The following is a 25,686-nucleotide window of genomic DNA, read 5'->3' on the forward strand; positions in this document are numbered from 1 at the left end:
AAATGTGTTGGTGCTGCTGAGCCAACGTGCTGTATGTCACATCCTGGTCTTCTGCTTCAACCTGTTAGAGAACAGAAGCAGAAATGACCATTAAGAACGAAGCCGAAGTTCATAATGTTGACATTTTTCAACTCTGACAAAGAGGTATTTTCAAACAAAATTAATTAAAAAGACTAAAATACAGGAAGCAAGAAACAATTCCTTTTTTATTTTTGAAAAAGAGAAACAATATGCTTTTTAATATTTACCCGTTTTATGTTTTTTTGCTTTATGGTAGTCACAGAACTGTACATCAAGTCCACATCACTTTCAGAACATGACTTCTGGATAAGGGACAAATATTAAACAGAGAATTAAACACTTTCCCTTGTTTCATGGATTTCAAACGGTTTAATTCATCTGCACTTGGTGAAGTAAGAAGTTAGTTCACTGTGTGTGTTTTGTGTACTTGTATTGTTTAATATAAATCATGTTTTTAGTGTCAAAAAAAGACTCCAAGTCACTCTCTTCTTAAAACATTACAAGGTCTTTATTGTAACAAAACTAGAAAACCTAAAAACTCCCGTTTCAGCATCAAGCCTTCGTCAGGGAGAGGTGTTGGTGTGTTAGGGTCACTGACAGACAGATTTTCTATTTCTTTATTTCTTCTAAATATGCAATTGCAACACTTGATATATGTCTTCCTCCCCCTGTATGACACTGTATGACAGGGGTGGGCAATTAATTTTTACAAGGGGCCACATGAGAAACCCGAGCTGTGTTGGAGGGCCGAACCAACAATAAATTGAACTTAATTCTGCTCAATATTCAATTTCTCCCATTGTAAAAAGCAGTACATTATATATTTTGATTAGCTGCTACTGGTAAACAAAAGAATAAGGATATTATCTTCCAATAAATATATGAAGTTGTGGAGTGGGTCAAATAGGAAAATACTCCTAGAGAAGTAATAAACCGTAAAAACATCATTACATCAGTATTTTATTTTTAACATGTTAATCTTCACAAACCAATACTGAAAAGGTGTTTCACAGTATGTAAAGATAAGCAAGTAATCAACTTTATACAAAAAGCAATAAGTGCTTTTGTTGTTTTTCAGTTCTTTACTTGTTCAGTGAGAAAGATCCAGTGTGTAAAAAAGAGTAAAAGTCAGGCAGTGAGACTGACCTAAAGTGCTCTGACAGAAGTGTGTCAGACTGCAGGTCAATGAGTTCAAGCTGAACATCACTGGGTGCATCATCCACATTGCATGTAAATGGGGAAAAATCATGTGCATTTCATTCTCAACTGTTTTAAAGTCTTGAAATCGCCTCCAAAACTCACCATGCAGTGCTTCTAACATGGATGAGTACTTGTGGAGGTGATCAGCTGATGGTGTGGCTTCCTTCAGTGTTGGCAAGTGGGTGAGAATGTTGTCCTCCATTTGGCTTGAGAAGCTGCAACTTCCTCATGAAAGCCTTCACTGCATTGCAGTTTGACATTTAGTTAATTCATTAGTGCAGTCACATATAGATTGTGTGAATGTGACGTCACGCTTAAGTCCCAACCCGTAAATCAGCCATGTTGGATGATATACACAACCAAGACGGCACCCGTTTGCGTGGGAGTTGCTGCAACACTTCGTAATTTTCTTTGCATTTAAACGTCTAGGATTGAAAGAAAATGCCAATCGTCATAACGCTACTCGTGACCCAGAGAAACGGTTCTTTAGATTTCCTAAAATCATCAAAAACAACGATCCACAAAAGAGGGATGAATTGCTGTCTACCGAACGCCGTACGCTGTGGTTTAGCAACATAACTCGTAAGGATTTAACAGAAGAAGAAGCACAATTCACCCGTGTGTGTGGCGTCCACTTTATATCTGGTAAGAGCTCATGCTAAAGCTATGTTTTCAATGTTTACGTTAAACATTTGTGCTTATGATATAGCCGAACACTGTAAGACCTTACTTCTCCATATCGCTGACTGGTAAATAAGGCACTTTCTTTACATGTGATGGCAGCCATTTGCTCTTTCCTTCTGTGCATGTTTTTGTTTGGCTTATTCTTGAGACTACTTCACTTGTGAAAAGCAAAGCACCAATGTGAGAACATGCTTCGCTTACTCCAGCCATACAATCACAGTGTGCAAGGATAACATTGCCGCTCTTCTCACTCACAAACCACGGCTTGAGCGGTGTATCTCGAGCTCTTTGAGAGTGATTTACACGGGCATGGACGAGCACCCTGTCATCTTTCACTGGTTTGGTAAGAAGACTACCAACCCAGCCAGAAACAAAGACATTATAAGCATCTAAGCTCTTGTAGGCCTCCATTTGTGCGTTGGTTGCCCACGATGTTTGTAGCACAAGGTAGTTCACAATATCCGGATATTCAATCGGCGGTAATGAATCTAAATCCTCAATATAATCCGACGGCTTTAGGGTGTACGGGTCAGTGCCGCAAATTTTGACTTTTTCCTCTGAATCTTGCTCCAGAGAGTCACAATACTTTGAAGAAGTCAGAGTTGTATTGCTGTTGTTGTTCGCTTTAGACGCCATTGTTGATTTGTATATCATCCAACATGGCGTCGCACGCATACGTCACACAGTTTTGTCACATGTTTGCACACTATCTATACAGCAAAACCAAGGTCTGCCATCCAGTCTGCATCTGAAAGCTGTGGGACGTCTTTTCCTTTCTTCACACAGAAGTCTTGAATCTCTTCTCTCAGACACTCTTTGCCCAGGCTGAGCCACCTGACAGCGGCGTGGTATGTCACGATATTCAGTCTAATTTTCCTCCAAAAGTGCAACAAACTGTCTGTCACAGTGCTTGACATCAAACAAGCTCTTGCCCTGATGAAGTTAACTATTTTAGTTACAACATCAACAATATGGTTAATTTTTAGAATTGATCTACACAACACTTCCTGATGTATAATACAATGCAACAATACCAATTTCTGTTCAGGGTTCATTTCTGTCTCTTTATACTGCATACTCTTCAAAAGTCCAACATTTTTCCCCGTCAGATTTGGACAACCATCCGTTGTCACGCCTGCCAGTTTGTCCCATTACAGTCCCAACTTGTCCACACATGCATTTACATCCGTGAACAAATCCCTCCCTGTTGTTGTCCCTTCCATTGATTGCATGGCTTCTCAAATGCCTCCTTTTTCTCCGGACATATGAGTGCTGCAGAATCCACCAAACACTCCTTGATAATCTCTCAGTCAGAAAACGGTTTACATTTTCTAGTGATTTTGTGGGATAAGACATAACTTGTGATGACAGCTGCATCTCTGGATGTGCAATGTTTTGTAAAAGGTCCTTGTTGGTTTTGCAGTTTAGCTAGCAAAGCACCCGACTCCTTTTCCCGCTCTTCATCAGACAAGTTCTTGAACGGCGACTCAAATTGTAATCCTTGAACACAGCGACCTGCGCACCACAAACTAAGCACACGCCTTTACCTTTGACTTCTGTAAATACATACTCAGCAGTCCATGTCTTCTTGAAAACGCGCCATTCTGTATCAATCTTTCTTATTTTGGCCTGAGCGGACATTTTGAGGGCCAGCATTACTTGTAGCTGTTCACGCGCGCGGTGCGCATACGTAAATAAAGAAAAACAGTTAGAACGTTATTTACACCATGCACGCAATACAATGGTGTTGCTTTTATTTTGAAAAGGGTGCTGTTTAAAAAAATATATATACTTTTTCATATATGTTATAATTTAAGATTGTCCTCACGCGGGCTGGATGTGGCCCGCGGGCCGTACAATGCCCAGGTCTGCTGTATGACATAAGTGTTAGTTGTGTGCCATATATGTGATTTAGCGGCATTGATATATTGTTCACGTCTATGTTTTCTGTTTTAACCCAGTTCTCACGGGATGGATAGGATGTTAATGGATGAGATTAAACCCCGTATTTTAAAACAAGACCTCGGCCTCGTGTTCATTACTGGAGGGAGCTACAAGGTATTTAAATCAAAACCTCTCGTTGTCTTCTCTTCACCTCAGGCATTGTCTCTTCTCGCTCCACTGTCTCCCTCCCCCCTTTTAGCTGCTGTACTAGGGCAATCAGCTGGGCAGCAAACCTTGTCCTGGCCTGCTGACTATTGGTTTTGCAGTCTGGTGGCTTGTAATCCCTGCTGCATCCACTGGGAGGTAATGCATCTCCCATCTATGACCCTCTCTCTCATGACATCACAATGTATGAACATGTTCCCTTTTTAGAGTGTGTTGTTCTACAGAGCAGTACATCACGTCCACATCACTCTTAGCATCTGATCTTCTACAGACATGAAACAGATCAATACAAATGTTCAAACTGTTTTGTTGCTTTATTCAATTACAAATGTGTGTGGTGAAATAATAAATGCTGTTTGAGTGTACTTATGTGTCTTCTGTGTAATTATATTGTGTAATATAAGTTGTAGTTTCATTGGGACACCTCATCTGAAGTTTATCTCACATTGCTGTATTTTACTTTCTCTTCAGTCTGATGAAGATTCAAATCAAATGTTGTTTAAATAAAGGTGATACATAATTTTATTAGACTAGATGTGATTAGTTTAAATTAACATCACCAGCTTTGTTAAAATAGTAAGCATGAACCACTTCATATAAATACTTCCTTTGTAAGACGAACACATCAGAGGAATTACAATAAGAGTGTACTAAATACCTGCAGCTACAGTGCACCTTTAGAATACATTTACTGTAGACTTGGGGGCAAGAGCCAGTGAATACACATGTTTTGAACAAAAGACCAGAACTTCAAGCATACGGAGTGAAATGTATTTATTAAAACACGAGAGTAGAAACAATTGCAACCTTTTAGTTCTTGTATCCAAAAGTGATAAAGATAATGAAGCTTTAACGGAATCACTCTCTCTTCATATAATGGCAAGAAAAACATTTTCCTGCTCAAAGTTTTCAGAGATTTCAAATTGAGTTGTCTATTGTTGATAGTAGGAACATTAGATAGTCATAAATCATATAGTTTGTATTGTTGACATGTCACAAATCAGATTAAACCAAATATATAACCACTGCAGTAGACCTAAAGTACCAAGTCAATCAATATATACGATAGATTTGCTTTGGAAATGTTTAAATATCATAAATCACTTGAATTGTTATAAGGAAGTATCTGTGATTACAACAGCATTTATATATTATTTATAGCATATACATGTCATTTCTGGACTTTTCAAAGTTTTGTGTAAATAAAACACATTTTTAAATTTTTATTTGAAACCTTTGTTTTTTGACACAACTCTTGAACACATAGTAAACACAAAATGTAGCTCTGCCTGTTCCTATGAACTTCATGAATGTGCACGTCACCTATTGTAAATGTCACTTTTTATATATCAAACATGCACCATAAATAAAAAGAATAGAGAAGACATGGGAAATGCAAAAATATTATCACCAGAGTCGCAATTTAGCCAGAAGAGATGAAAACATAAAACAAGAAGAGGGAGAGGGAAATGATGAAAACAGAAACTGATAGTTCAATGATGGTGTGTGTGTGTGTGTGTGTGTGTGTGTGTGTGTGTGTGTGTGTGTGTGTGTGTGTGTGTGTGTGTGTTCCTCCTGCAGGTTCTGGAGCTTGTTCTTAACCTCCTGCATGTGCGTAGGATCATTTCTAAGAGTATAATGCTTTTGTCGATGCATTTGGGAAACACCACTTAAGCTTTAGAAGGTTTGTCTTGCAGTCAACGTTAACTATAAAACACTTTAGGGAAACCAGGCCCAGGTCAATACTAGTTTTAAATGTTTTACAGCTTTGCAGAGGAGGATAAAAAAAAGAGAAGATGTACATCCTCAAAATTTAAAAAAGAAGTTTCTGCAAAACCACAGACTTGTGATAGATAGAAGGATAAGATGCAGGGTCGGGGGAACATTTACAGGTTTTTCTCGACCAGAGCCAAGCTGCTGTATGTTACATCCTCATCTTTTACTTCAACCTGTTGCAGAACAGAAGAACAAATGACAATAAGGAAGAAAGATCCAATTTGAACCAGATTAAGAGTCTACTACCACACTAACACCTCTGTGAGGCTGTACTTAGGCACAATGGTGCTTTGAGCTAGTTGCTAACTTTAGCATGCGTACATGTCCACAATGACAATGCTAATATACTCATGTTTAACAGGGAAGGTTAACATGTTCATCATCTTAGTTTAGCGTGTAAGAATGCTAACATTTAGCACAAAACACAAAGCAAAGTGAGTCTGATGTGAATGCTATTAGCTTTGTATGTATTTGTTCATTAACAACACATTACATTTTTGATCTGATGATGGTGCTGGATGAAAAGTTAAGGGATCACCACATTTGTAGGGATACATTATCTGGACACCAGGAACATCTTTGCCAATTCTTATGATAATCCATCCACTCGCTGTTGTGATTTTGACAAAGGTGGTGCACCAACAGACAGACAGACTGACATTTACATCCATATTGCCGTGCTGCTAGTGTGGCTAGAACATATTGGGAAAAAGCTTCACTCTGTATCCTAAAGTATGTGAGAAAAAGTGTGAGTCTGGGTTTGAATCTCTTCAAATTTACCGTGTGTACAGTGTGTTGTTCTACATGAAGCACAGAGCTGTATATCACGTCCACATCCCTCTTAGCATCGGACCGCAATGGAACAAAGAAGACATGAAACAGATCAAATTAACAGTTGAACTTATTCCTTTTTGTTTTGCTTATTGCAAATACATATGTGTATGATCAAATAATAAATGCTGTTTGAGTGTACGTGTGTCTTTTCTTGTACTTGTGTTGTGCAATACAAGTTATGGTTTAGGGCTACCTGGTCTGAAGTTCTTCTCATGGGTTTAACAGTGCTGTATGTTACTGCTTCTTCAGCCTGGTGAAGCTGCAAACCATCAACATGAAAACTTTTGTTAAAATAATAATAATAATAATATTAATAATATTAATATGAAACATTTCCTAAAAAATACTTCCTTTTTAAGGCAAACACGTGATCAGAGGAATCACCAAAGAGTGAAATGAAACTTTATTCTATAAAATAGTCCAAAGAAATGATTAATAATTTTTGCACTAAAAAGAAAAGAAAGAAAGGTTGAGGGACAAGAATTTTGAACGATCCCTTACATGGCTTGAAGTCTTTCTCTTTTTCTTAACAGTGCTGTATGTTACTTCCTCTTTAGCCTGAGTTGAATGAGCAGAGGAGAGAACATGAATCGCAAATATGAACAAAAAGCCATCATTAGTTTATTTATTAAACTGTTTCCTGGATTGATGATCACACATGTGCTCAACTGACTTTCTATCTGTCAATGCTTGCACTTATTGTCCTCTTCCAAAAAAACACAAGAATGATAAGTGTTAAATTAAGCAAATGGCCACGATAGTGCGTATTCTTTGTTGTAAAACATTGTGTTGGGAAATGAATCATCATATTTTACCGTTGTTGTGGCCGGCGGATCTATTTTGTTCTGCTCTAAAAGTGAAGCAATGAAAACTCCTTTCAGTGTCGATGAAGCTCAATGACAATAAGGCACAATAGTTTACATTTATGGTGAATGTATTAATAAATAACACTTTTGGCATGAATTGGATTCATCATTATTCAGCGTGGACTTACTGTGTCTTTTGAACATAAGGCAGATGAACAAGGTCACCAGTACAATGACGACCAGCAAACTCAAAGTGATGATGAAAGAAATCACACGGCTGCAGAAATGAATAAATAAAAGCACACAATGCAAATGACAGACTTGTTTCAACAGTCCAAAGATGTAGTTGCAAGAAAATGTAAAAATCTTCTGACCTTTGCTGTTCACCCTGAACTGTGATAAGTGCTTGGTCTGCAGAAACAGGGTTGTGATTAACAGTGGAGGCTGATACGGTGGTTAAACTTCTTGTTGCTGTAATTGTGAATACAATGATGTGTGAATATGAATGGTAACATCTCATCTATATTAAATCAAAACATTTATAATATAACTTACTTAAGGTGGTTAAACTTCTAGTCATTGCAGGTGTGGCTATAATTCCAAACAGGACAATGATTAGTCCAGTAATATGGCAGTGTGTATGCTTTATCTTTTAGGATACCACCAAAACATTTGCAAATGGTTTTACTTGACATAAATTATAATTTATATTAACTTGTAGTACTTACTAGTGGTAGGTCTGTCAGGTAACAGTTACATGCACTGGCATCTGGAAGTCATTCTTTAACACATGAATACCAGCCGCTGCTCTCTGTCCTCAGTCCACTCATAGTCACAGTGAAAACATCCTGGTCCACTCTCACTGATGGTCACTCCTGTTCCATCTATTGATCCAGACGACCCCGTAACACAGGACCTGTCCAGCTTGCACCACTTCATTACTCCAAAGTTACGATAGTAACAATTGATGTTTATATTACCTCCTTTAAATCCTGTAATCTCCTGACGGTCCACAGAGACACTGGGTGTACCTTAATGGAGAACATCATTCAATGGACACTTGTGAGTAGCCTATGCTGCTGATGTTTCAAATATATCTTGCATATAGTTACATCTGGTAGATAGATGAGTTGAAAACATATCGAGGAAGTGAGAAGGATTAAGAAACAGTATTATCAAAATAACCAGTCTGTCGTAATAATGTAGAGAACTCCTCAGTGCTTTTCCTCTGAACTGTTAACATTTTTAAAATGATTTGAAATTGTGCATAAAAGGTGCTTTAAGGACTCTTACCTCCGGTGGCTGTCAGTTGGAAATACATTTTGTCATCTAATCTTCCATTAACCTCCACAGCACACCAGTAATCAGTGTCCTTATTCGTCACATGTTTTATCGTCACCGTGAAGATTTTTTGGATTTTATCATCAGAGATTGAAAACTTTTCTGAGATACTTTGTGAATCAGTTCGGATTTCAGTAGAGCAAGAGGACCAATAATATCCTTTACACAAGTACTTCACATTGTTTATGTATTTAGAGTCATAGAGACAGGGGATAGTGATCTCCTCTCCAGCTTTCACTGACACTTTACTGACTGTAGTTATACTGTGACTTCCTGCAACAGAAACAAATACAGCATTTTAAATGTTACAATAAATAATAATAATAATCTTCCTTCATGTTATCTGTTGTTTCACACATTTGGTCACTATAGCTTTCATAATATATAAAATACAAAACTAGAGAATATTACAGTCTAACTGATATTATCATCTTCTGACACGACCATTAGAAACATAAAATACAATATACACAATTATAAAATGATTCTTGTCACTGACCTGCGAGTCCAGTGAAAATGAGAAGAAAGCTGAGATGAACAGCCATGTCGGTGAGTGAGAAGACGAAACGACATGAACCAGCGCACTGCAAGACTGATCGTCTGCTTCCTATTTTTCTAAATATGCAACAGTTCAAATCCATCTCCTCCTACGTTACTTTACAATCGTGAATTATATTATGTATATAAATATCTATGCAGCTAGAGCGTACTTCCTGAATATAGTAGACTGGGTGTAAAGTACAGTGAATACAACATTTCAAAAGAAAAGATTTGCACTCCAGGTGTATGGACTGAATTGTGTTGATTTATTTAAAACAGGGTAGTAGTGACATTGAATGATTAATAAGATTATGATTTGTTTTGCATAACTAAATCAAGTAACAGAAATATCATATACACAGACTTATGCTACTTGTTTCCTGCTATGGTTTCAGATCACTTTTTGGCAATTAAAATTACACAGAGGTACACTGGAAATGTCTAAAAGTGACAGACTGAAACACAAAGTACAGAGAAAAACCGAACACTAGAAACTGTATGCCCTTGTATCTGGGTTTTATGTGAGGCAGTAAGCCTCAAGAAAAGATGAAGTCCAAATCCTTTAACAGTTATATTTATGAGACTAGCGAGCTCTCGAGGACACTTAAAGGACCTCACACAGCACCTAATTGTACTAACATATCTGTGGTTAGGTAGTCATGTGGCTTCACAAAGTGGATTAAATATAATTGTGAAACGGACGCTCTTTCACTCGATGAGAACACCAACCTGTGATTGTGGAACGACAGACGAGACACATATTAAGTTTCGCCGTATTCAGTTACATTTTCTAAATGTAATAAATTAAGCACAAACACAGCTGCAAATGAAAAAGGAGAAGGAAGAAGTTCCTGCACAACCAAAAGATAAAAGCACCTTGCAACACTCTCGTTTCAAAACATATAACTGTCCAGTAACCGAGAGATAGAAAGATTAGAAGACAGACATTTAAATGTGTTGGTGCTGCTGAGCCAACGTGCTGTATGTCACATCCTGGTCTTCTGCTTCAACCTGTTAGAGAACAGAAGCAGAAATGACCATTAAGAACGAAGCCGAAGTTCATAATGTTGACATTTTTCAACTCTGACAAAGAGGTATTTTCAAACAAAATTAATTAAAAAGACTAAAATACAGGAAGCAAGAAACAATTCCTTTTTTATTTTTTAAAAAGAGAAACAATATGCTTTTTAATATTTACCCGTTTTATGTTTTTTTGCTTTATGGTAGTCACAGAACTGTACATCAAGTCCACATCACTTTCAGAACATAACTTCTGGATAAGGGACAAATATTAAACAGAGAATTAAACACTTTCCCTTGTTTCATGGATTTCAAACGGTTTAATTTATCTGCACTTGGTGAAGTAAGAAGTTAGTTCACTGTGTGTATTTTGTGTACTTGTATTGTTTAATACCAATCATGGTTTTAGTGTCAAAAACAATATTACACGGTCTTTATTATAACGGCATGTTAGACCTAGAAAACCTAAAAACTCCCGTTTCAGCATCAAGCCTTCGTCAGGGAGAGGTGTTGGTGTGTTGAGTCACCTGGACTGATGTTTTTCTCATGTTCCCAACATTACAGTATGTTGCGTCCTCTTGATCCTATGTTGAAGGAGGAAACCAAATGTTGTTAAAATAAAGACTAAAGAGGTTAAATGTGATTACAATTTCTACCTTTTGTTAAAATAGGCAAACACATCATGGTTAGAGGAATTGTCAAGCATCTTATGACTTTGTGAGCACATTAATGCTCAACTGACTTCTGATAGTGGTTACTGTATTCTCTTGATGAAAGGACAATATAGCATAATTAAGATGTATTTTATCTGATAGAAATATTCTTCGATGGTACAGTCTTGCAACCTGTTCTCCACTGTATGTTAACTGAATGTTTGCAGTCATGGGTTACCCGGCTTGAAGTCTTTCTCTTGTGTTTAACTTCACAGTGTGTTACTTCCTCCTCAGCGTGTGTTGAAGGAACAAAGCAAATGTCAGAGGACTTTCTCAAATCTTGCCGCTAGAAGAAAAGGGATCACAAAAGTTAATACAATTCTTCCATAAAAGTCTGTAAAGTTAAGGCATTTAATCCTGAACCTAAAATGTGAACCTCATGGTGGCACCAGAGGGAAAGCGAGAGGCTCAGCAAAGTCATTATGATACATTGTATATTAATTTCATGGCAATGCATTCAATGTTCAACCAAAACCAAAAAAAGACAGTATCTTCTTTGAACATTTTAATATAGTAAGATTCACTTTTATAATTGTTTACCTGTATGCTGTGAATCCTTCTAACCTTTTATAAAATAAAATTATAATTATTAAATTATATATATATATATATATACATACATATATTGGGAAATGAATACATATCTTACTGTTGTTGGGGCTGATGACTCTGCTTTGGTCTTTTCTAAAAGTTAAAAAGAAAATGTACAATGCATAATGATCTCAACTTAAAGTGTACACATTTCAATATATAAACATATAGACATATATATGGCATGAATTGAATTGATCGAACTTTACAATTTGACTTACTGTGTTTTCTCAACATGAACCAGATGAACAAGGCCATCATTACAACGGAGAGGAGCAAACTCAGACTGATGATGAGGCTCTTTATGTCAATTGAAGCACTGCAGTAAAAACATGTTAATATACATAACCTCTTCTTGTTCAAACATTGCTACAATGCAATGTAAAATGTATTAATCTACTATTACTATTTATTACTAGTACTATTTAATCCTATTTTCATATCAGTGTAGGTTATAAAAGAAGTTCCTTAAAAACATGCATAGAGAGATTGTCTTACAAGGATGGTTATATCTGAGCACAATTCTTTAAATACTGCATGTAAATGCAAAGACTGACCCGTCCTGTCCAGTCTTAGCAGTGGTAATAGCTCTGCCTGTCTGGATGGTATTGGGAGTGGTTGATAAGGTGGTTAAACTTCTAGTCATTGCAGGTGTGGCTATAATTCCAAACAGGACAATGATTAGTCCAGTAATATGGCAGTGTGTATGTTTATATCTTTTAGGATACCACCAAAACATTTGCAAATGGTTTTACTTGACAAATTATAATTTATATTAACTTGTAGTACTTACTAGTGATAGGTCTGTCAGTAACAGTTACATGCACTGGCATCTGGAAGTCTACTTTAACACATGAATACCAGCCGCTGCTCTCTGTCCTCAGTCCACTCATAGTCACAGTGAAAACCCTTAGACTCCTCCACCTGATGGTCACTCCTGTTCCATCTATTGATCCAGACAACCCCGTCACACAGGAGCTGCCCAGCTTGCACCACTTAATGGCAAATCTACCGTGACATTGTATGGTTATTTCTTCTCCTTTAAATCCTGTAATCTCCTGATTAACGACAGAGAGAAGTGGTGTACCTTAAGGGAAACAAACTCAATATAAACTTGTAGGAAGCTTAATAACTGTCAGATATACAGCAGGTGATGCTTCAAAGAATGCTTTGCATCTACAACAGTTACAACTTTACATTTACTCTTTACTTTTGACTGACAAAGTAAATTTAAAAAAACAATCAGTCTTTGTAGCCAAATATAGACCCTGCTTAGGGACTTTTAACCAAATTATTGACTGTGAAGGCCACACCTTCAATATCTTTATACAGGTGTGTAGAAGGATGAAGGTCTAAAGACTGAATCATTGGATTTCTCCATGAAGGACAATTCTCTCTACCAAACTGTTAAAAGATCAACAAGTATTTCAAATGTGCATAAAGGTGCTTTAAGGACTCTTACCTTCGGTGGCTGCCAGTTGGAAATACATTTTGTCATCTAATCCTCCATTAACATCCACAGCACACCAGTAATCAGTGTCCTTATTCGTCACATCTTTTATCGTCACCGTGAAGATTTCTTGGATTTTATCATCAGAGATTGAAAACTTTTCTGAGCTACTTTGTGAATCAGTTCGGATTTCAGTAGAGCAAGAGGACCAAACACTTCCTTTACACAAGTACTTCACATCGTTTATGTATTTAGATTCATAGAGACAGGGGATAGTGATCGAATCTCCAGCTTTCACTGACACTTTACTGACTGTAGTTATGCTGTGACTTCCTGCAACAAGAACAAATACAGCATTTTAACAGATATACTTGCTGATGATGTTGTGCCTTCCTATGACCTGCATGTTATAGCTGTTCATATTCAGTTTTGCATACTAAATTATAGGTGTTAGTGTTTTAGTTATCGTTAAAGGATTATGTAACACAACAATGTCCTGTCTATTTGTATCATCATTTGACATGAGAAACACAAAGATGATGAAAGACATAATATTCTAAACCATTTTAAAATGACCTGTTACTGACCTGTGAGTCCAGTGAGGATGAGAAGAAATATGAGATGAACAGCCATGTCGGTGAGTGAGCAGTCAGACAAAAACATGAACCAAGACACTGACAAGACTTCTATTTCATGAACTTTTTTATGTGCAATTCCATCTGTTACAGTCTTTCTTCCTCCTAAGTAAGGTAGTTGCATCACATAGGTCGGATGATGAAGTAAATATTGCAGGCAGTCACATGGTGTTCTGGGTCTGCAACTATCAGTGAGCATTGTACAGAGTAAGTAGTCCATCAATCCATTTCCTGGTGAGTGGACATTCTGACTTGAAAAGCAAAGTGTGTTATCTTAATAACATTAGTAATCAAGTGTCCCAGTAATCCATGACTACGTGACACATAGCCAGCGCACAATTTACAACATAGCCTACTTTGAAATATGAAAACTGACAAGCAACGGATTATTAGGTCTCGGCCTGTTCGTTAGATGTTTTACGTTTGTACTTCCTGTTTTATTTTGTTAATTACCTGTTCTTTGTTGTTTCTACTTCCTGCCCCCAGGTGTCTGTTCGTTAGTGTCCTCACCTGTGTTTCGTTGGTCCCTCTCACTTCCTGGTGTATATAGTCTGTGCTTTGTTTGTCTCTTGTTGCCAGTTTGTCTTTGTACATTGATGTCAAGAGTTCCAGCGTTAGTACCGTCTTCCTGTTTCCCAAGTGTTTGATTCCCCGGCTTCCTCGAACCTGTTTCCGTGACCTGATTCTGTCTCTGCCTGATCCTTGTCTGCTGTGCTGCTACACTGAGTATCTACCTGTGTACTGAACCTGTTTCCGTGACCCGATTCTGCTCCTGGATTATCCCTGCATGCTTTGTATGATTAACTGCCTACGTGTGTACCATAGCCACTGCAAAGTTTCAGTAAAGACTATTTACATTTACATTGATCTGCCTCTGAGTCGTGCCATTGAGTCCCACCATCCTTCTGTCTTGATCGTACCGTTACACGGACCACAAATGCAAAAAAAAAGAGTGTTTAAAAATTACGAAATTCACCAATTTGATTGAAATTGAAATAATTTGACGATTTGATTAGAATTTAAATAATATAACACAAAATAAATGTATGCTGGATATAACTAACATTGAATTTGTATTTATTTCAGGTGTGAGGTACTTATGTTTATTTGTGAAATGATGGAAGAATTCAGATCTTTAAACAAAAAACACTTAGCAAAAAGAAATGTAAAAAAGATCTTTTACATCAGTTATCTTTCCAACTCTTACCCCTTGTCACATGAAGATCAAGAGTTGAGTTATTATGGACTGTATTTATATGCAACATTTGCCACAGCATGCCTAACTGTTATGTATAATTTCATGAGGCCTGACTCTGGCTTCACCAAGCAGCCCTGGTCTTGCTTTATTTTGGTCCGACTGTACAAACGTTTGTTAACCGATGAATATTTAAATCCTTTTATAAGAGTGAACCTGAATGGATACGTTCGAACATACACCTCTCAATGAATGCACTTATTTCTACACTATGAACTATAAAAAAAAAAAACTAAAGGGTGGTGATGAATTGATATGTGGACACTGAAAATAAGTATAAGAAAAGTAATTAAGAAATGACTTTATTTGTATGAGATACAGTACATTGAGTGAGCTTTACACATTGAAATCTTAAACATGGCTAGAAGATTAAACAAGCTACTGAGTTGAATTTAAGATACTTGCATACATGGAGACCTTGCAAGGCCTCAACATTACTAACTAATGTGAACTTTAGGCCAACAATACAATCGTTAACATGTCAGTATTGGCAAACAAACATGGAAGTGCTTCTTTGAAATGTTAGCTGAAGAGGCTAATGTAAGGTGAAGGTGTAAATCTCAAAATACAAAAGTTAGAAGTTACTGCACAACTAAATGATAACACCTGAACGTTGTTATTGGAGAACTGGTGTCACAATGTGTTGCATTGTGACACCAGTTCTCCAGATAGATTACAAGATGGAGACAAACAGGAGTAACATGTGCTAAGATGTGCCGGTGCTAAGCCAATGTGCTGTATGTAACATTCTCGTCATTTGCTTCAAACTGTTGGGGAAAAATTTTTTAATTACAAGAAAGAACAAAATACAAATTATGACAATCTAGTGAGACCAAAAACAAAAAGGGAACAGCAGGATATGATGGTATCAGACTGGGTTTTCTTAGTATTTACCGTTTGTACACTTTGTTGCTTCATGGTAACCACAGAACTATATGTCACGTTCACTTCACTCTTAGCATGTGACCACTGGGTAATGGAAAAGAAAAGTATACATCAAACATAAAAAAAAAAAGGCAACAAACTGTTCCCTTGAAATGTCAATGGATGTATGAAAGAGAAGTGAGCACTTTCTGTTTTTGATGAATTACAAATTGTTTTTAATTGCAGTTGTGAATGGTAAATTAAGACATTACATTTACTTTGTATTTTTAGTATTTTACATTCAAGCACTTGGCCTTTAAAAATAGACTTTTTTATTATTATGGATTTCATGGTTTCATCAACAGTGCTGTATGTTTGCTCTTCAGTCTGTGTTATAGGAGCAAACCAAATGTCAGATTGTACTTTTTGTACTTAAAGTTTAGATCAAAATGTCAAATGAATCTTCCTTCTTTGTGAAACTCTTGGAAATAAAGTTTTTCTTACCGCTGTCATGGCTGATGCTGCTGCTTTTGTCTGCACTAAACGGGAAACAGTAAACATTTCTGTTACTCTCAATGAACAATGGTTTATATTAAATAATACATATTTAAGAATTACAAACATGTTTGGCATGAATTGGATTATTTGAAGTACAGTAAAGACTTACTGTGCCTTTTAAACACAAACCAGATGAACAGGGTCACCAGTACAATGACGATCAACAAGCCCAAAGGGATGATGAAGGGCTTTAGGTCAACTGAAGGACTGAAGCAGGAGTAAATCAATAAAAGCACACAATGCAAAGTTATGAAACATAATTTATTATCCTTATTACATCATCTTAAACCTTGGTTATAACCAATCAGTCTTATTTATCATATAATAAATAAAAACAATTGGTTTATTCGATCGTAACACAGTTAATTCAAAGCCTTCTGACCTGTCCTGGTCACCCTGATCTGTGGTAGTATTTATATCTGCAAAAACAAGGGTGACATTCACAGGCTCATGAGGTTAAATGGCTTATTGCTGTACGAGTGGCTATAATCCATAAAGTAGAGTAACATTACTACATGTATTCTTAATGTACAACATATATTAATAAACACATGCCAACGTTCATACTTGTAGTACTTACTAGTGGTAGGTCTGTCAGTAACAGTTACATGCACTGGCATCTGGAAGTCATCTTTAACACATGAATACCAGCCGCTGCTCTCTGTCCTCAGTCCACTCATAGTCACAGTGAAAACACCTGGTCCACTCTCACTGATGTTCACTCCTGTTCCATCTATTGATCCAGACGACCCCGTCACACAGGAGCTGCCCAGCCTGCACCACTTAATGGCTTCAACTCTACTGTGACATTGTATGGTTATTTCTTCTCCTTTAAATCCTGTAATCTCCTGATTACCAACAGAGAGAAGTGGTGTACCTTAAGGGAAATCAAATTTAATAGAAAAGTGTGTGAAGCCTCATATCAAAGCAAGTCTCCAAAACAAAAATGACACACTGCTTTGAGTATTTCCTCCAAAGTATTAAAATAACATAAAGTATTTGAAATGTGCATAAAGGTGTTTAAGGACTCTTACCTCCGGTGACTGACAGTTGGAAATACTTTCCGACATCTGATCCTCCATTAACAACCACAATACACCAGTAATCAGTGTCTGTATCCTTCAGATCTTTTATCGTCACTGTGAAGATTCTTCGGCTTTTGTCATCGGAGATCGAAAACTTTCCTGAATTTCGTTGGTTTGTTTGAACTGCATATGAGCAGGAGGACCAATAATATCCCATGCACAAGTACTTCATATTGTTTATGTATCGTGAATCATAGAGACAGGGGATAGTGATCGAATCTCCAGCTTTCACTGACACTTTACTGACTGTAGTTATACTGTGACTTCCTGCAACAAGAACAAATACAGCATTTGAATGATTATATAGCTTAAACTATTCTTATTGTCTCCCAATGATCACAGAAGTGTGTATTAATTACTCATTCCATCATCATCTGTCATAAACATCTGTACACACACAATTACCCCTGACTGACCTGTGAGTCCAGCGAGGAGGAGAAGAGCTCTGAGATGAACAGCCATGTCGGTGAGTGAGGACTGTGAAGACAAAACAAGGACTGATGCACTTAAAGACTAATTTTCTACTTCCTGATTTTCCTAAACATGCAAATGCAACGGTTAAAATCTAGCTTCCTATTTTTCTAAGCAAGAAAAAATATATACAGCTACATTTTGCTTTTAGCATGAGAGTATATGAAACCTGAGTACAGGACTTTATATTCATGAAAATAATTAAATAAGTAAAAACCTTAATAAAATGTTTGAGGTAAAATATAATAGTCATGATGTATATTTTTTCATTTTCAGTTTTTATTTGCACAATAATGAAGGGTAACTATTTACACACACAATCGAAACACACATCTGTCATTACATTTACCAAAAGAATCAGAATTATTTTAATTTCTTTCATTCAGTAATTGAGTCAGGCACATATCACATCTCAAACAATGTCTGTGATTGTCCTACTGGATTGAACACTACATGTACTTAATTAATGATACAAAAAATAAAATGTTTTAATCAGACATAGTAATAATTAGAGCTGCAACAATTAGTCAATCGACAGAAAAATAAATCAGCAACTATTTTGATAATCGATTAATTGTTAAAGTAAGTTTTTCATATTAAATTGAATATCTTTGGGTTTTGTATTGACAAAACAAGACATTTATCTCACCTTGGACTTGGGATAAACTTGTTTTTTTGATTAATTGATAATTCAAATAATTGTTAGTAGCAATATGTAGAGGATGTTGTTAAAGCATCTCGTTAAAGCCAATGTGTGGAGGAGGATGAGGAATGGAAATGATTAAATGTCCTTCCTGGATCATGATAGGCTTCAATGGCAAGATGTCAACTCTCATTAGAAAAGCTGCACCAAGAGACGATGAAGTGAGTTAAAGCATTTTACTCACAAAGCACCTTCCTATATTTGGTCGATTTTAGTGGCCTCTGATCTGCTTTTGGTCCATATTAAAATATTTGCTCTTACTCACTGTGTCAAACAGAAAGTGACACATTTTCCACATCAAACCTTTAATTTAGAGTCTTAACACAGTACCACCGTGCAGTTCTCGCCCTCCCAAATTCTTGATTTTAACACATGCATTTGGGGAAAAAATAGCATTTTCATCTTGCTTTTTCTTTATTATTTGATGAACTGTATGTGTGCAGGTTTGCACAAAATAACACAAGTGACTAAGAGTCTCTCAATTGCACACTTGTCTAATACAGACTGCTGGGTTGATTGATTCATCCAAAAGGTTGTATTATAATGAAGTGCACATCAGAATAACTTCATCAGTGTGACTATACTTGCAGGATTAATGTCCTCCCATCTTTTCTGCTAATTAGCACTTATTCTGTTTTCGTTTGTATTGTGTTGTAGATCACACTTCCATCTACTGGTTCAGTCTAATGAGAGAAAACAAGCACAGAGGACAGAATGCTGAATAATTATGGACTAATCACGACCACAACACTCATCAATTTGAGTTATTAACAGATAGTTGGCGTACTGAGATGCCTATATTACGTTGAAATTAATCACATACCGTTTGTCGCACGCTCTCCTTTATTAAAATGGTACTGTACGTCACAATCTCTTCGGGAATATTGTTCTGCTAGATAAAATTCGCAGTCAGAGCGATACAATTTCAGGGGAAAGAAAAACAAATACAAATGTTGTTTAATACACTGCTCACTTTTATATTGTGTCAAACAAAATAAGATGCTCTCATCTGGTTTACCTTGTGCTGGGCTGCTGGATGTTGATTATGAACAACGGTGGCATAATGCACATCAGGATCATTCCCAATTTTGGAGCCCTGTAAGGAGTGAAATTGAAATTTCACGCTAATCTCATCATATATTACATCATTATGTTACAATTTTAGCTAGCTCCTGTCTAACTGCATAACTGTTTTGTTCATTTGAATATAATTGGACTAGTCACTTTGCATGTCAGAGGTTTGCCATTATGGAGTGTATGTCTGTGTTATGTTGAATACTGATTAACGGAGGTATCTCTGACAGGAATGCCATTAATTAACCCCTTCCGAACCCAGTTTATATGCAAGCAAGCCTACTTTTATCTACATGGTCTGGGGTTTTACATACTGTATGTGAGGAGCATTTATATACAGGATATCTGGTTTCAAATGTTCCGTTCATTTTCACTGAAGGTCTACATTACCCTGCTTTAGAGGAGCACAGAAGCTGCATGAAGAGAAGAAACATTATCGCTGCATTTCCATTTTCCTTTTCAAATTTAATGCTTTTAAATATGATATTGTTGTTTATGCTTGTTTTGTTTGGATTTGGTGCTAAAGGCTTTTTTTTGCCAGGGGCATATCTTGCATTGTGATTGCTGTTACTAAAAATACATACAGTATAGGTCCCATATTACATTTTTCACCATTGTTGACCCTCTGGTGTCACAGAGTCTGATGGGCCACAGCTTTTGGAGTACAGTGCACTTATCTTAAATTACTTGATACAATCTTTCGAAACAATATCCTCTCACTGTCAAGGTGTCATAATCCAAATGAGAAAAATTCAGATCCTTATCAGTTATTTTAAGCTGTTATAATACTCACAGAATTGAGCAGCAACAAGTACGTTATTGGGAATTCATTTGCACTGAGTTTCTCCTTTCACGCTATATAGAGGCGACTTTGGGAATGAGCAAACTTGCAAAACAATTATTTATATGTTTTAGACAAAGAAAAGGTGGCTGCTGAGTCTATTGTTATGATTACTAAAAAAAATACTTTATAATTTATTTCAATTTATCAAGGTTTAAAATGTTCTATTTTGCTGAATTAGGCTTAAATTAAACGAGCCAGGTACTAATACCCTTAGACCCACTGTGGGTCTTGACGGGTCATTTTTCTGGTTTAAAATTGTGTAGTATATTACCATGTACCATGCTGATGTAGATCTAGTCACACTCAGTGTAGCTGTATTTGAAGTACTATACAGTATATACTTGATTAGTCTTGTTCCTTAAATGCTGTTCTATGTGATGTATGATCAGACTAAATTTGGACATACTGTAAAATGTTTTGTTCACCAAGAAAAGAAGAACATAAACCAGCGTGTCACGATGTGGTACAGGGGAGGACCCAAATGCAAGCACGCCAGACGAGACTTATTAAACAAAAAGAGAGCTTTAATCTTAAAAGCTTAACAAAAACAACAAAACAAGGTACAACGAAAAACTGAACAGAACAAACCGAGGGTAGGCACGAGGGTAGACTATACGAGGTAGGTAATAACAATGACGAACCGACAAGGAACACTGGGACAGACGGGGATATATACATACAGACACTAATCAAAGAAACGAGATACAGCAGGAGGAGAAAGGCAAAGACACAAGGGCAGGGTGAATGGACACAGGAGGATCAAATCAACAATCACAGAGGGATGGAAAAAAACACAAGGACAGGAAGTAAAACAAGACACGACACAAGGGGGAGTGAACATTTCAAAATAAAACAGGAAGCAAGTACAACCAGATTGTGACACAGTGAGGAAGATGACCAATTATTTATTACCATACTAAAAAACAAAAATGGGCTTTATCTTACCGCAGTAATGTCAGGGCCCTCAGTCTTGGTGTTATCTACAACACATGATTTTTTTAAAGAAAATATTTTAAGAAATAGATTATTATAATCCTGAAATGGTTTAAGCATAGTTTACAACAGACTTACTGCGCTTTATCATTATTCTGTATCCAACAAAGGCAGCGAGAACAACCAACAAGACGAGAGTGGCGGTGAAAATTGTCACAATAGTCAAACTGGAAGAGAAATGCAGATCAGAGGTACATTTAACTAAAAAGGGTTAAACTTTTTTGCAAAACTTATAATGTTGTCTGAAATTGGCCTAAGCATTCATGTATTCTTCTTCTACAGGTTTGATTCATAAAACCAAAAAATATGCAGCCACATTTTAGGTATGTGTTACATAGAGTTTGACTGAAAGACATGTGCTTTGCTATATGCAACATAAGAATATATGCTAAAGAACAAAAGTTATATGCCATGCTCTAATACGTGATTTAGTGTTTTGAAGAGATTGTACAGTATACCGTTTATCAGGTGAGCTGTATGAGGAGCCACAAAGAGTGAAAAGAGGGTGATTTGCAGAAAACGTAATAAAATCTGATTTGAACCCATTTAAGATGTTCAAAAAGTGGAGAGTACAGACCTCTTGTGTTTATCTTGGAGGCTCTCTCCACCTGCCCCGTTTATGGTGGAGTTTGTGGGCTGAACTGTATGTTGCTCTGCACTCATAAACAGGGAGGAATTCTGGTTAGCTGTTTGACGTGTCCCTGTAAAGTCTGAGTAAAAAAAACATTAGTACACATTGTAGATATCAATGTATTTTTTATACAGTACACTGTACACTGAATATATTCTATTCTGCAAGATTAACAGGCATTGTTTCCAGGTTTGATTTGTGTCACCTTTGTTGTGTGCACTGACTGGCTTCATTTTTTATAATAAGTCGCTAATTTACGAAAATAGAAAATGGTATCTTACTTGCTGTATTGGGGCTCATTGTAGTTGCAGTAGTTGAGGTTAACTCATGAACAGTTATATGAACTGGCATTTGGAAATCTGTGTTGGCGCAGCAGTACCAGCCACTGTTCTTTGTCCTCAGTTCACTCATAGTCACAGTGAAAACTTTTGGGACACTTTCATTGATGGAGACTGTTGCTCCATCTATTGATCCAGTCTGATCTGTCACACAACTGCTGCTGCCCAGCTTGCACCACTCTGTTACTTTTGGATATTCATAGCGGCACCAGACAGTCACACTTCCTCCTTCAAATGCTGTCATTTCCTGCTTGTCCACATACAGACTTTGCACATCTTAAAAAACAAAATAGTCTGATTTTATTATCTGAGACATGTAAGTGAATAAATGACATTTGTTTTTTTCCCTCACCAATTATTTCAACTGTGTTTAAAACATGTAATAGACTTTACCATTGGTGACTGAAAGCTCAAAACGTTTTTTGACATCCAGTAAAACATCTCTCTCCACAGAACACCAGTAGCTGCTGTCATCATCCGTCAGATGATTAATAGTCACCGTGAAGATTCCTTGGTTTTTGTCATCAGAGATTGAAAACTCTTCTGAATTATCGAGCTGGTTTGTTTTAACTACATATTTGCAGTTGGGCCATTTTTTTCCTTTACACAAGCATTTCACATTGTCTCTGTATTTCGACTCATACAGACATGGGATGGAGACGGAGCCTCCGGCCTTGACTGACACTTTACTCACACCAACAATTTCACCGTGAATTCCTGACAAAACAAAAGCAGACAGACAGACTTATTTAATAGTGGTGCATTCAAATGCATTGTGTATATCACCCTCAGTTACAGGTTACTCAGCGACATAGCTACATCTGTTACAAGTTAGTATCATGACTTAACTGTTTTTAACACATTAATCATTATTAGTAAGACTCACATTTTATGACTCAACATCAATATATCAGTATAAACTATTTTCTTTAAATTATTTATACAGAGCGTTCTTATTAAGGCTTAGATAACTTACCCATGAGCCCAACAAGTATTAGGTGAAGAACATAAAGAGAAGTCATGGCTGCATCAATTCCATGAGCGAATGAGCACTTTCAAGATTACACTGGGTAGTTATGACTCAGTAGCTTCCTTATTTACAACAATGTGCTTTTGGTCCTGCTTTAAATCTACTGGTTATACTTTTACAGCACATTTCATAGGTAGTTAGACCTTTATTAAGGAAGTCAATTAAAAGGCCCTGTCACACAGCTCCGTATGACAGAAACATGCCGGCGTATATGAAAATTAGCTCAAACTTTGTCAGAGTCCAAATACGTCCAACTTTTCCACAGCTGTGCTGTAGCTGATGTATACATAATGAATTATTATACGTATGTCAAACATTGATGGCGTATCACTTATTTATTTAAAACGTATCAGAGCGTCTGGCCAATGGAGCTGGAAAAGTGCCATCTGGTTCACGTCATGCTGATGCTGGAGAACGGCTAACATGCTGAACGCTAGCTGTACTGTAGAAACACGTTTAATAAGTTACTCCGTCGTCAGGCATCATCTTAACATAGGGTAGGAATAGGGTATCCACTCGTTATCAATACATTGGCTGTAGGGTTCACCGTCGGCCTATATCTAACGTACCTCTAACGTAGTCACGTAGGTATTCACGTAGGTATTTACGTACTATATTTACGTAGGTAAGTATTCACGTACTGTATTTACGTAGGTAAGTATTAATCTACGTATTCCGTATTCACGTATGTCTAACGTCACGTAACGTCTGCATATCTTATGAAGCACACGTCGGGTACGTCCGGAAATTTTTAACAAGTTCAAAACATCAGCGTTCAACAACGCACCGCAGCGTAACACAGTGAGCTCTTAACGAATACTACTTATACCTTACCTTATATCTACGTACACCAGCGTGTTGCCGATATTTTGTATACGCCATATTTTTGTATACGTTATGCATTCGTTGGGCATTCGTCTGATACATTTTGTATTAGGAAGTGATGCACTATCAATAGGTTAGACATGCGTATCTGTATATGTTCACTTTTCCGATCCGATGAAAAGTTGGACGTATTTGGACTATGCGCCGGCATACGTTTCTGTCATACGGATATGTGTGACAGGGTCTTTAGTTAAAGAATATGCAATATCACCCTTTATTATACAATCCTAATATATTTACTATAAAATAGATAACATATTGTGAAATAAATAACTCCTGATTGTATTAATCCACACTTGAAAGACTATCATATGTATTTGTCTACCTCAATCAATATGTATTTCTGCACAATATGTATTTTCTGCACTAAATGTATAACGAGCACAATATTGAATGTAAACACAATAGGTACACTTCTCCTTCAAGGTAAACAGGTCTACAACCATCTCATCCTGATGCTGCTCTCCAAGGAGCGTGACAGCGCCAACGGAGACCAATGAGGAGAAGGTTAACGCCTTCTCCATGTATTCAGCCATATGTTTACGACCCTTTGTACACACTTCTCGCAGAGCCGCCAGACAGCAACCTGGGTTTGTTTAGAGATTCAGCCTGTGGACGTGGCGATGTGATCACGTTAATAAATATATCGATTTAACTAGAAGATTGCTGTTTTGATTCGACATTCAAGCTCCGAGTTCTTCAACTTTTTCCTCAACAATATTATAAATATAAATGGAATTTTCTTTTTTTCATTGTTTACAGTCATTCCCAAGCCTTTACTGGCGCAAAATACAGTATATCAAAGATCACATATCCAGACTCTTTGACCAACAGGTGTTTGTGTGAGCACATGAAGCCTCAAGAAATTAACCCTTTTGCGAACCAATTTGCTGGAAAGCTTTATGAGGCTTCATCTCGCCATCACTACTGCAGTGCAAACTTCCCCAACTCTAATAAAGAGCAGGACAGTGCTAACTCTTGGCCTTAGAAGTAATGATGACATGCTAACGTTTGCAGCTGTCATGAGATCAAGTTAACACACTTATATATATATATATATATATATATATATATGTGTATATATATATATATGTGTATATATATATAAATATATATATATATATATATATGTATATATGTATATATATATATATATATATATATATATGTATATAAGTGTGTTAACTTGATCTCATGACAGCTGCAAACGTTAGCATGTTTAATATATATATATA

The 25,686-nt window shown here is 36.7% G+C and overlaps 3 protein-coding genes and 1 long non-coding RNA gene across 10 annotated transcripts; all 4 read right to left on the reverse strand.

Moving 5' to 3' along the window:
* Positions 1-4,771: 4,771 nt before the first annotated feature.
* LOC115019856 (uncharacterized) lies at positions 4,772-17,947 on the reverse strand. Of its 3 annotated transcripts, none has more exons than XM_029449520.1 (11): positions 17,899-17,947; positions 17,432-17,749; positions 16,978-17,274; positions 7,986-8,021; positions 7,805-7,841; positions 7,619-7,707; positions 7,440-7,474; positions 7,126-7,182; positions 6,818-6,883; positions 6,571-6,645; positions 4,772-5,963 (listed from the first exon to the last, which is right to left on the reverse strand). In XM_029449520.1, exons 1-11 carry the CDS (start codon positions 17,942-17,944, stop codon positions 5,901-5,903), a joined length of 1,119 nt encoding a protein of 372 aa, XP_029305380.1. In that variant the 5' UTR covers positions 17,945-17,947; the 3' UTR covers positions 4,772-5,900. The 3 variants fall into 3 exon arrangements, with proteins under 3 accessions (XP_029305380.1, XP_029305379.1, XP_029305378.1); XM_029449519.1 differs by having other exon boundaries at positions 6,571-6,630; positions 7,805-7,901; XM_029449518.1 differs by having other exon boundaries at positions 7,805-7,901.
* LOC115019855 (uncharacterized) lies at positions 9,566-13,721 on the reverse strand. 2 transcript variants are annotated; one of them, XM_029449515.1, is made up of 11 exons: positions 13,673-13,721; positions 13,098-13,418; positions 12,429-12,722; positions 12,193-12,292; positions 11,857-11,954; positions 11,694-11,728; positions 11,585-11,608; positions 11,223-11,330; positions 10,859-10,915; positions 10,510-10,584; positions 9,566-10,322 (listed from the first exon to the last, which is right to left on the reverse strand). In XM_029449515.1, exons 1-11 carry the CDS (start codon positions 13,716-13,718, stop codon positions 10,260-10,262), a joined length of 1,221 nt encoding a protein of 406 aa, XP_029305375.1. In that variant the 5' UTR covers positions 13,719-13,721; the 3' UTR covers positions 9,566-10,259. The 2 variants fall into 2 exon arrangements, with proteins under 2 accessions (XP_029305375.1, XP_029305376.1); XM_029449516.1 differs by lacking the exon at positions 11,585-11,608.
* Positions 15,316-16,566, reverse strand: LOC115019862 (uncharacterized). Its single transcript, XR_003833509.1, has 3 exons — positions 16,507-16,566; positions 16,344-16,378; positions 15,316-15,944 (listed from the first exon to the last, which is right to left on the reverse strand). It is a non-coding gene; the product is annotated as an uncharacterized LOC115019862 (long non-coding RNA).
* A 597-nt stretch (positions 17,948-18,544) lies between the features above and the next one.
* LOC115019718 (uncharacterized) lies at positions 18,545-23,567 on the reverse strand. Of its 4 annotated transcripts, none has more exons than XM_029449248.1 (9): positions 23,513-23,567; positions 22,930-23,253; positions 22,480-22,812; positions 22,145-22,220; positions 21,646-21,734; positions 21,520-21,554; positions 19,675-19,752; positions 19,480-19,548; positions 18,545-19,339 (listed from the first exon to the last, which is right to left on the reverse strand). In XM_029449248.1, the coding sequence occupies exons 1-9, from the start codon at positions 23,556-23,558 to the stop codon at positions 19,283-19,285; spliced, it is 1,107 nt and encodes a 368-aa protein (XP_029305108.1). In that variant the 5' UTR covers positions 23,559-23,567; the 3' UTR covers positions 18,545-19,282. The 4 variants fall into 4 exon arrangements, with proteins under 4 accessions (XP_029305108.1, XP_029305106.1, XP_029305105.1 ...); XM_029449246.1 differs by having other exon boundaries at positions 19,480-19,545; positions 22,145-22,277; XM_029449245.1 differs by having other exon boundaries at positions 22,145-22,277.
* Positions 23,568-25,686: the final 2,119 nt, after the last annotated feature.

The sequence above is a fragment of the Cottoperca gobio genome, chromosome 15 (assembly GCF_900634415.1).
Source record: "Cottoperca gobio chromosome 15, fCotGob3.1, whole genome shotgun sequence".
Lineage (NCBI taxonomy): Eukaryota > Metazoa > Chordata > Actinopteri > Perciformes > Bovichtidae > Cottoperca > Cottoperca gobio.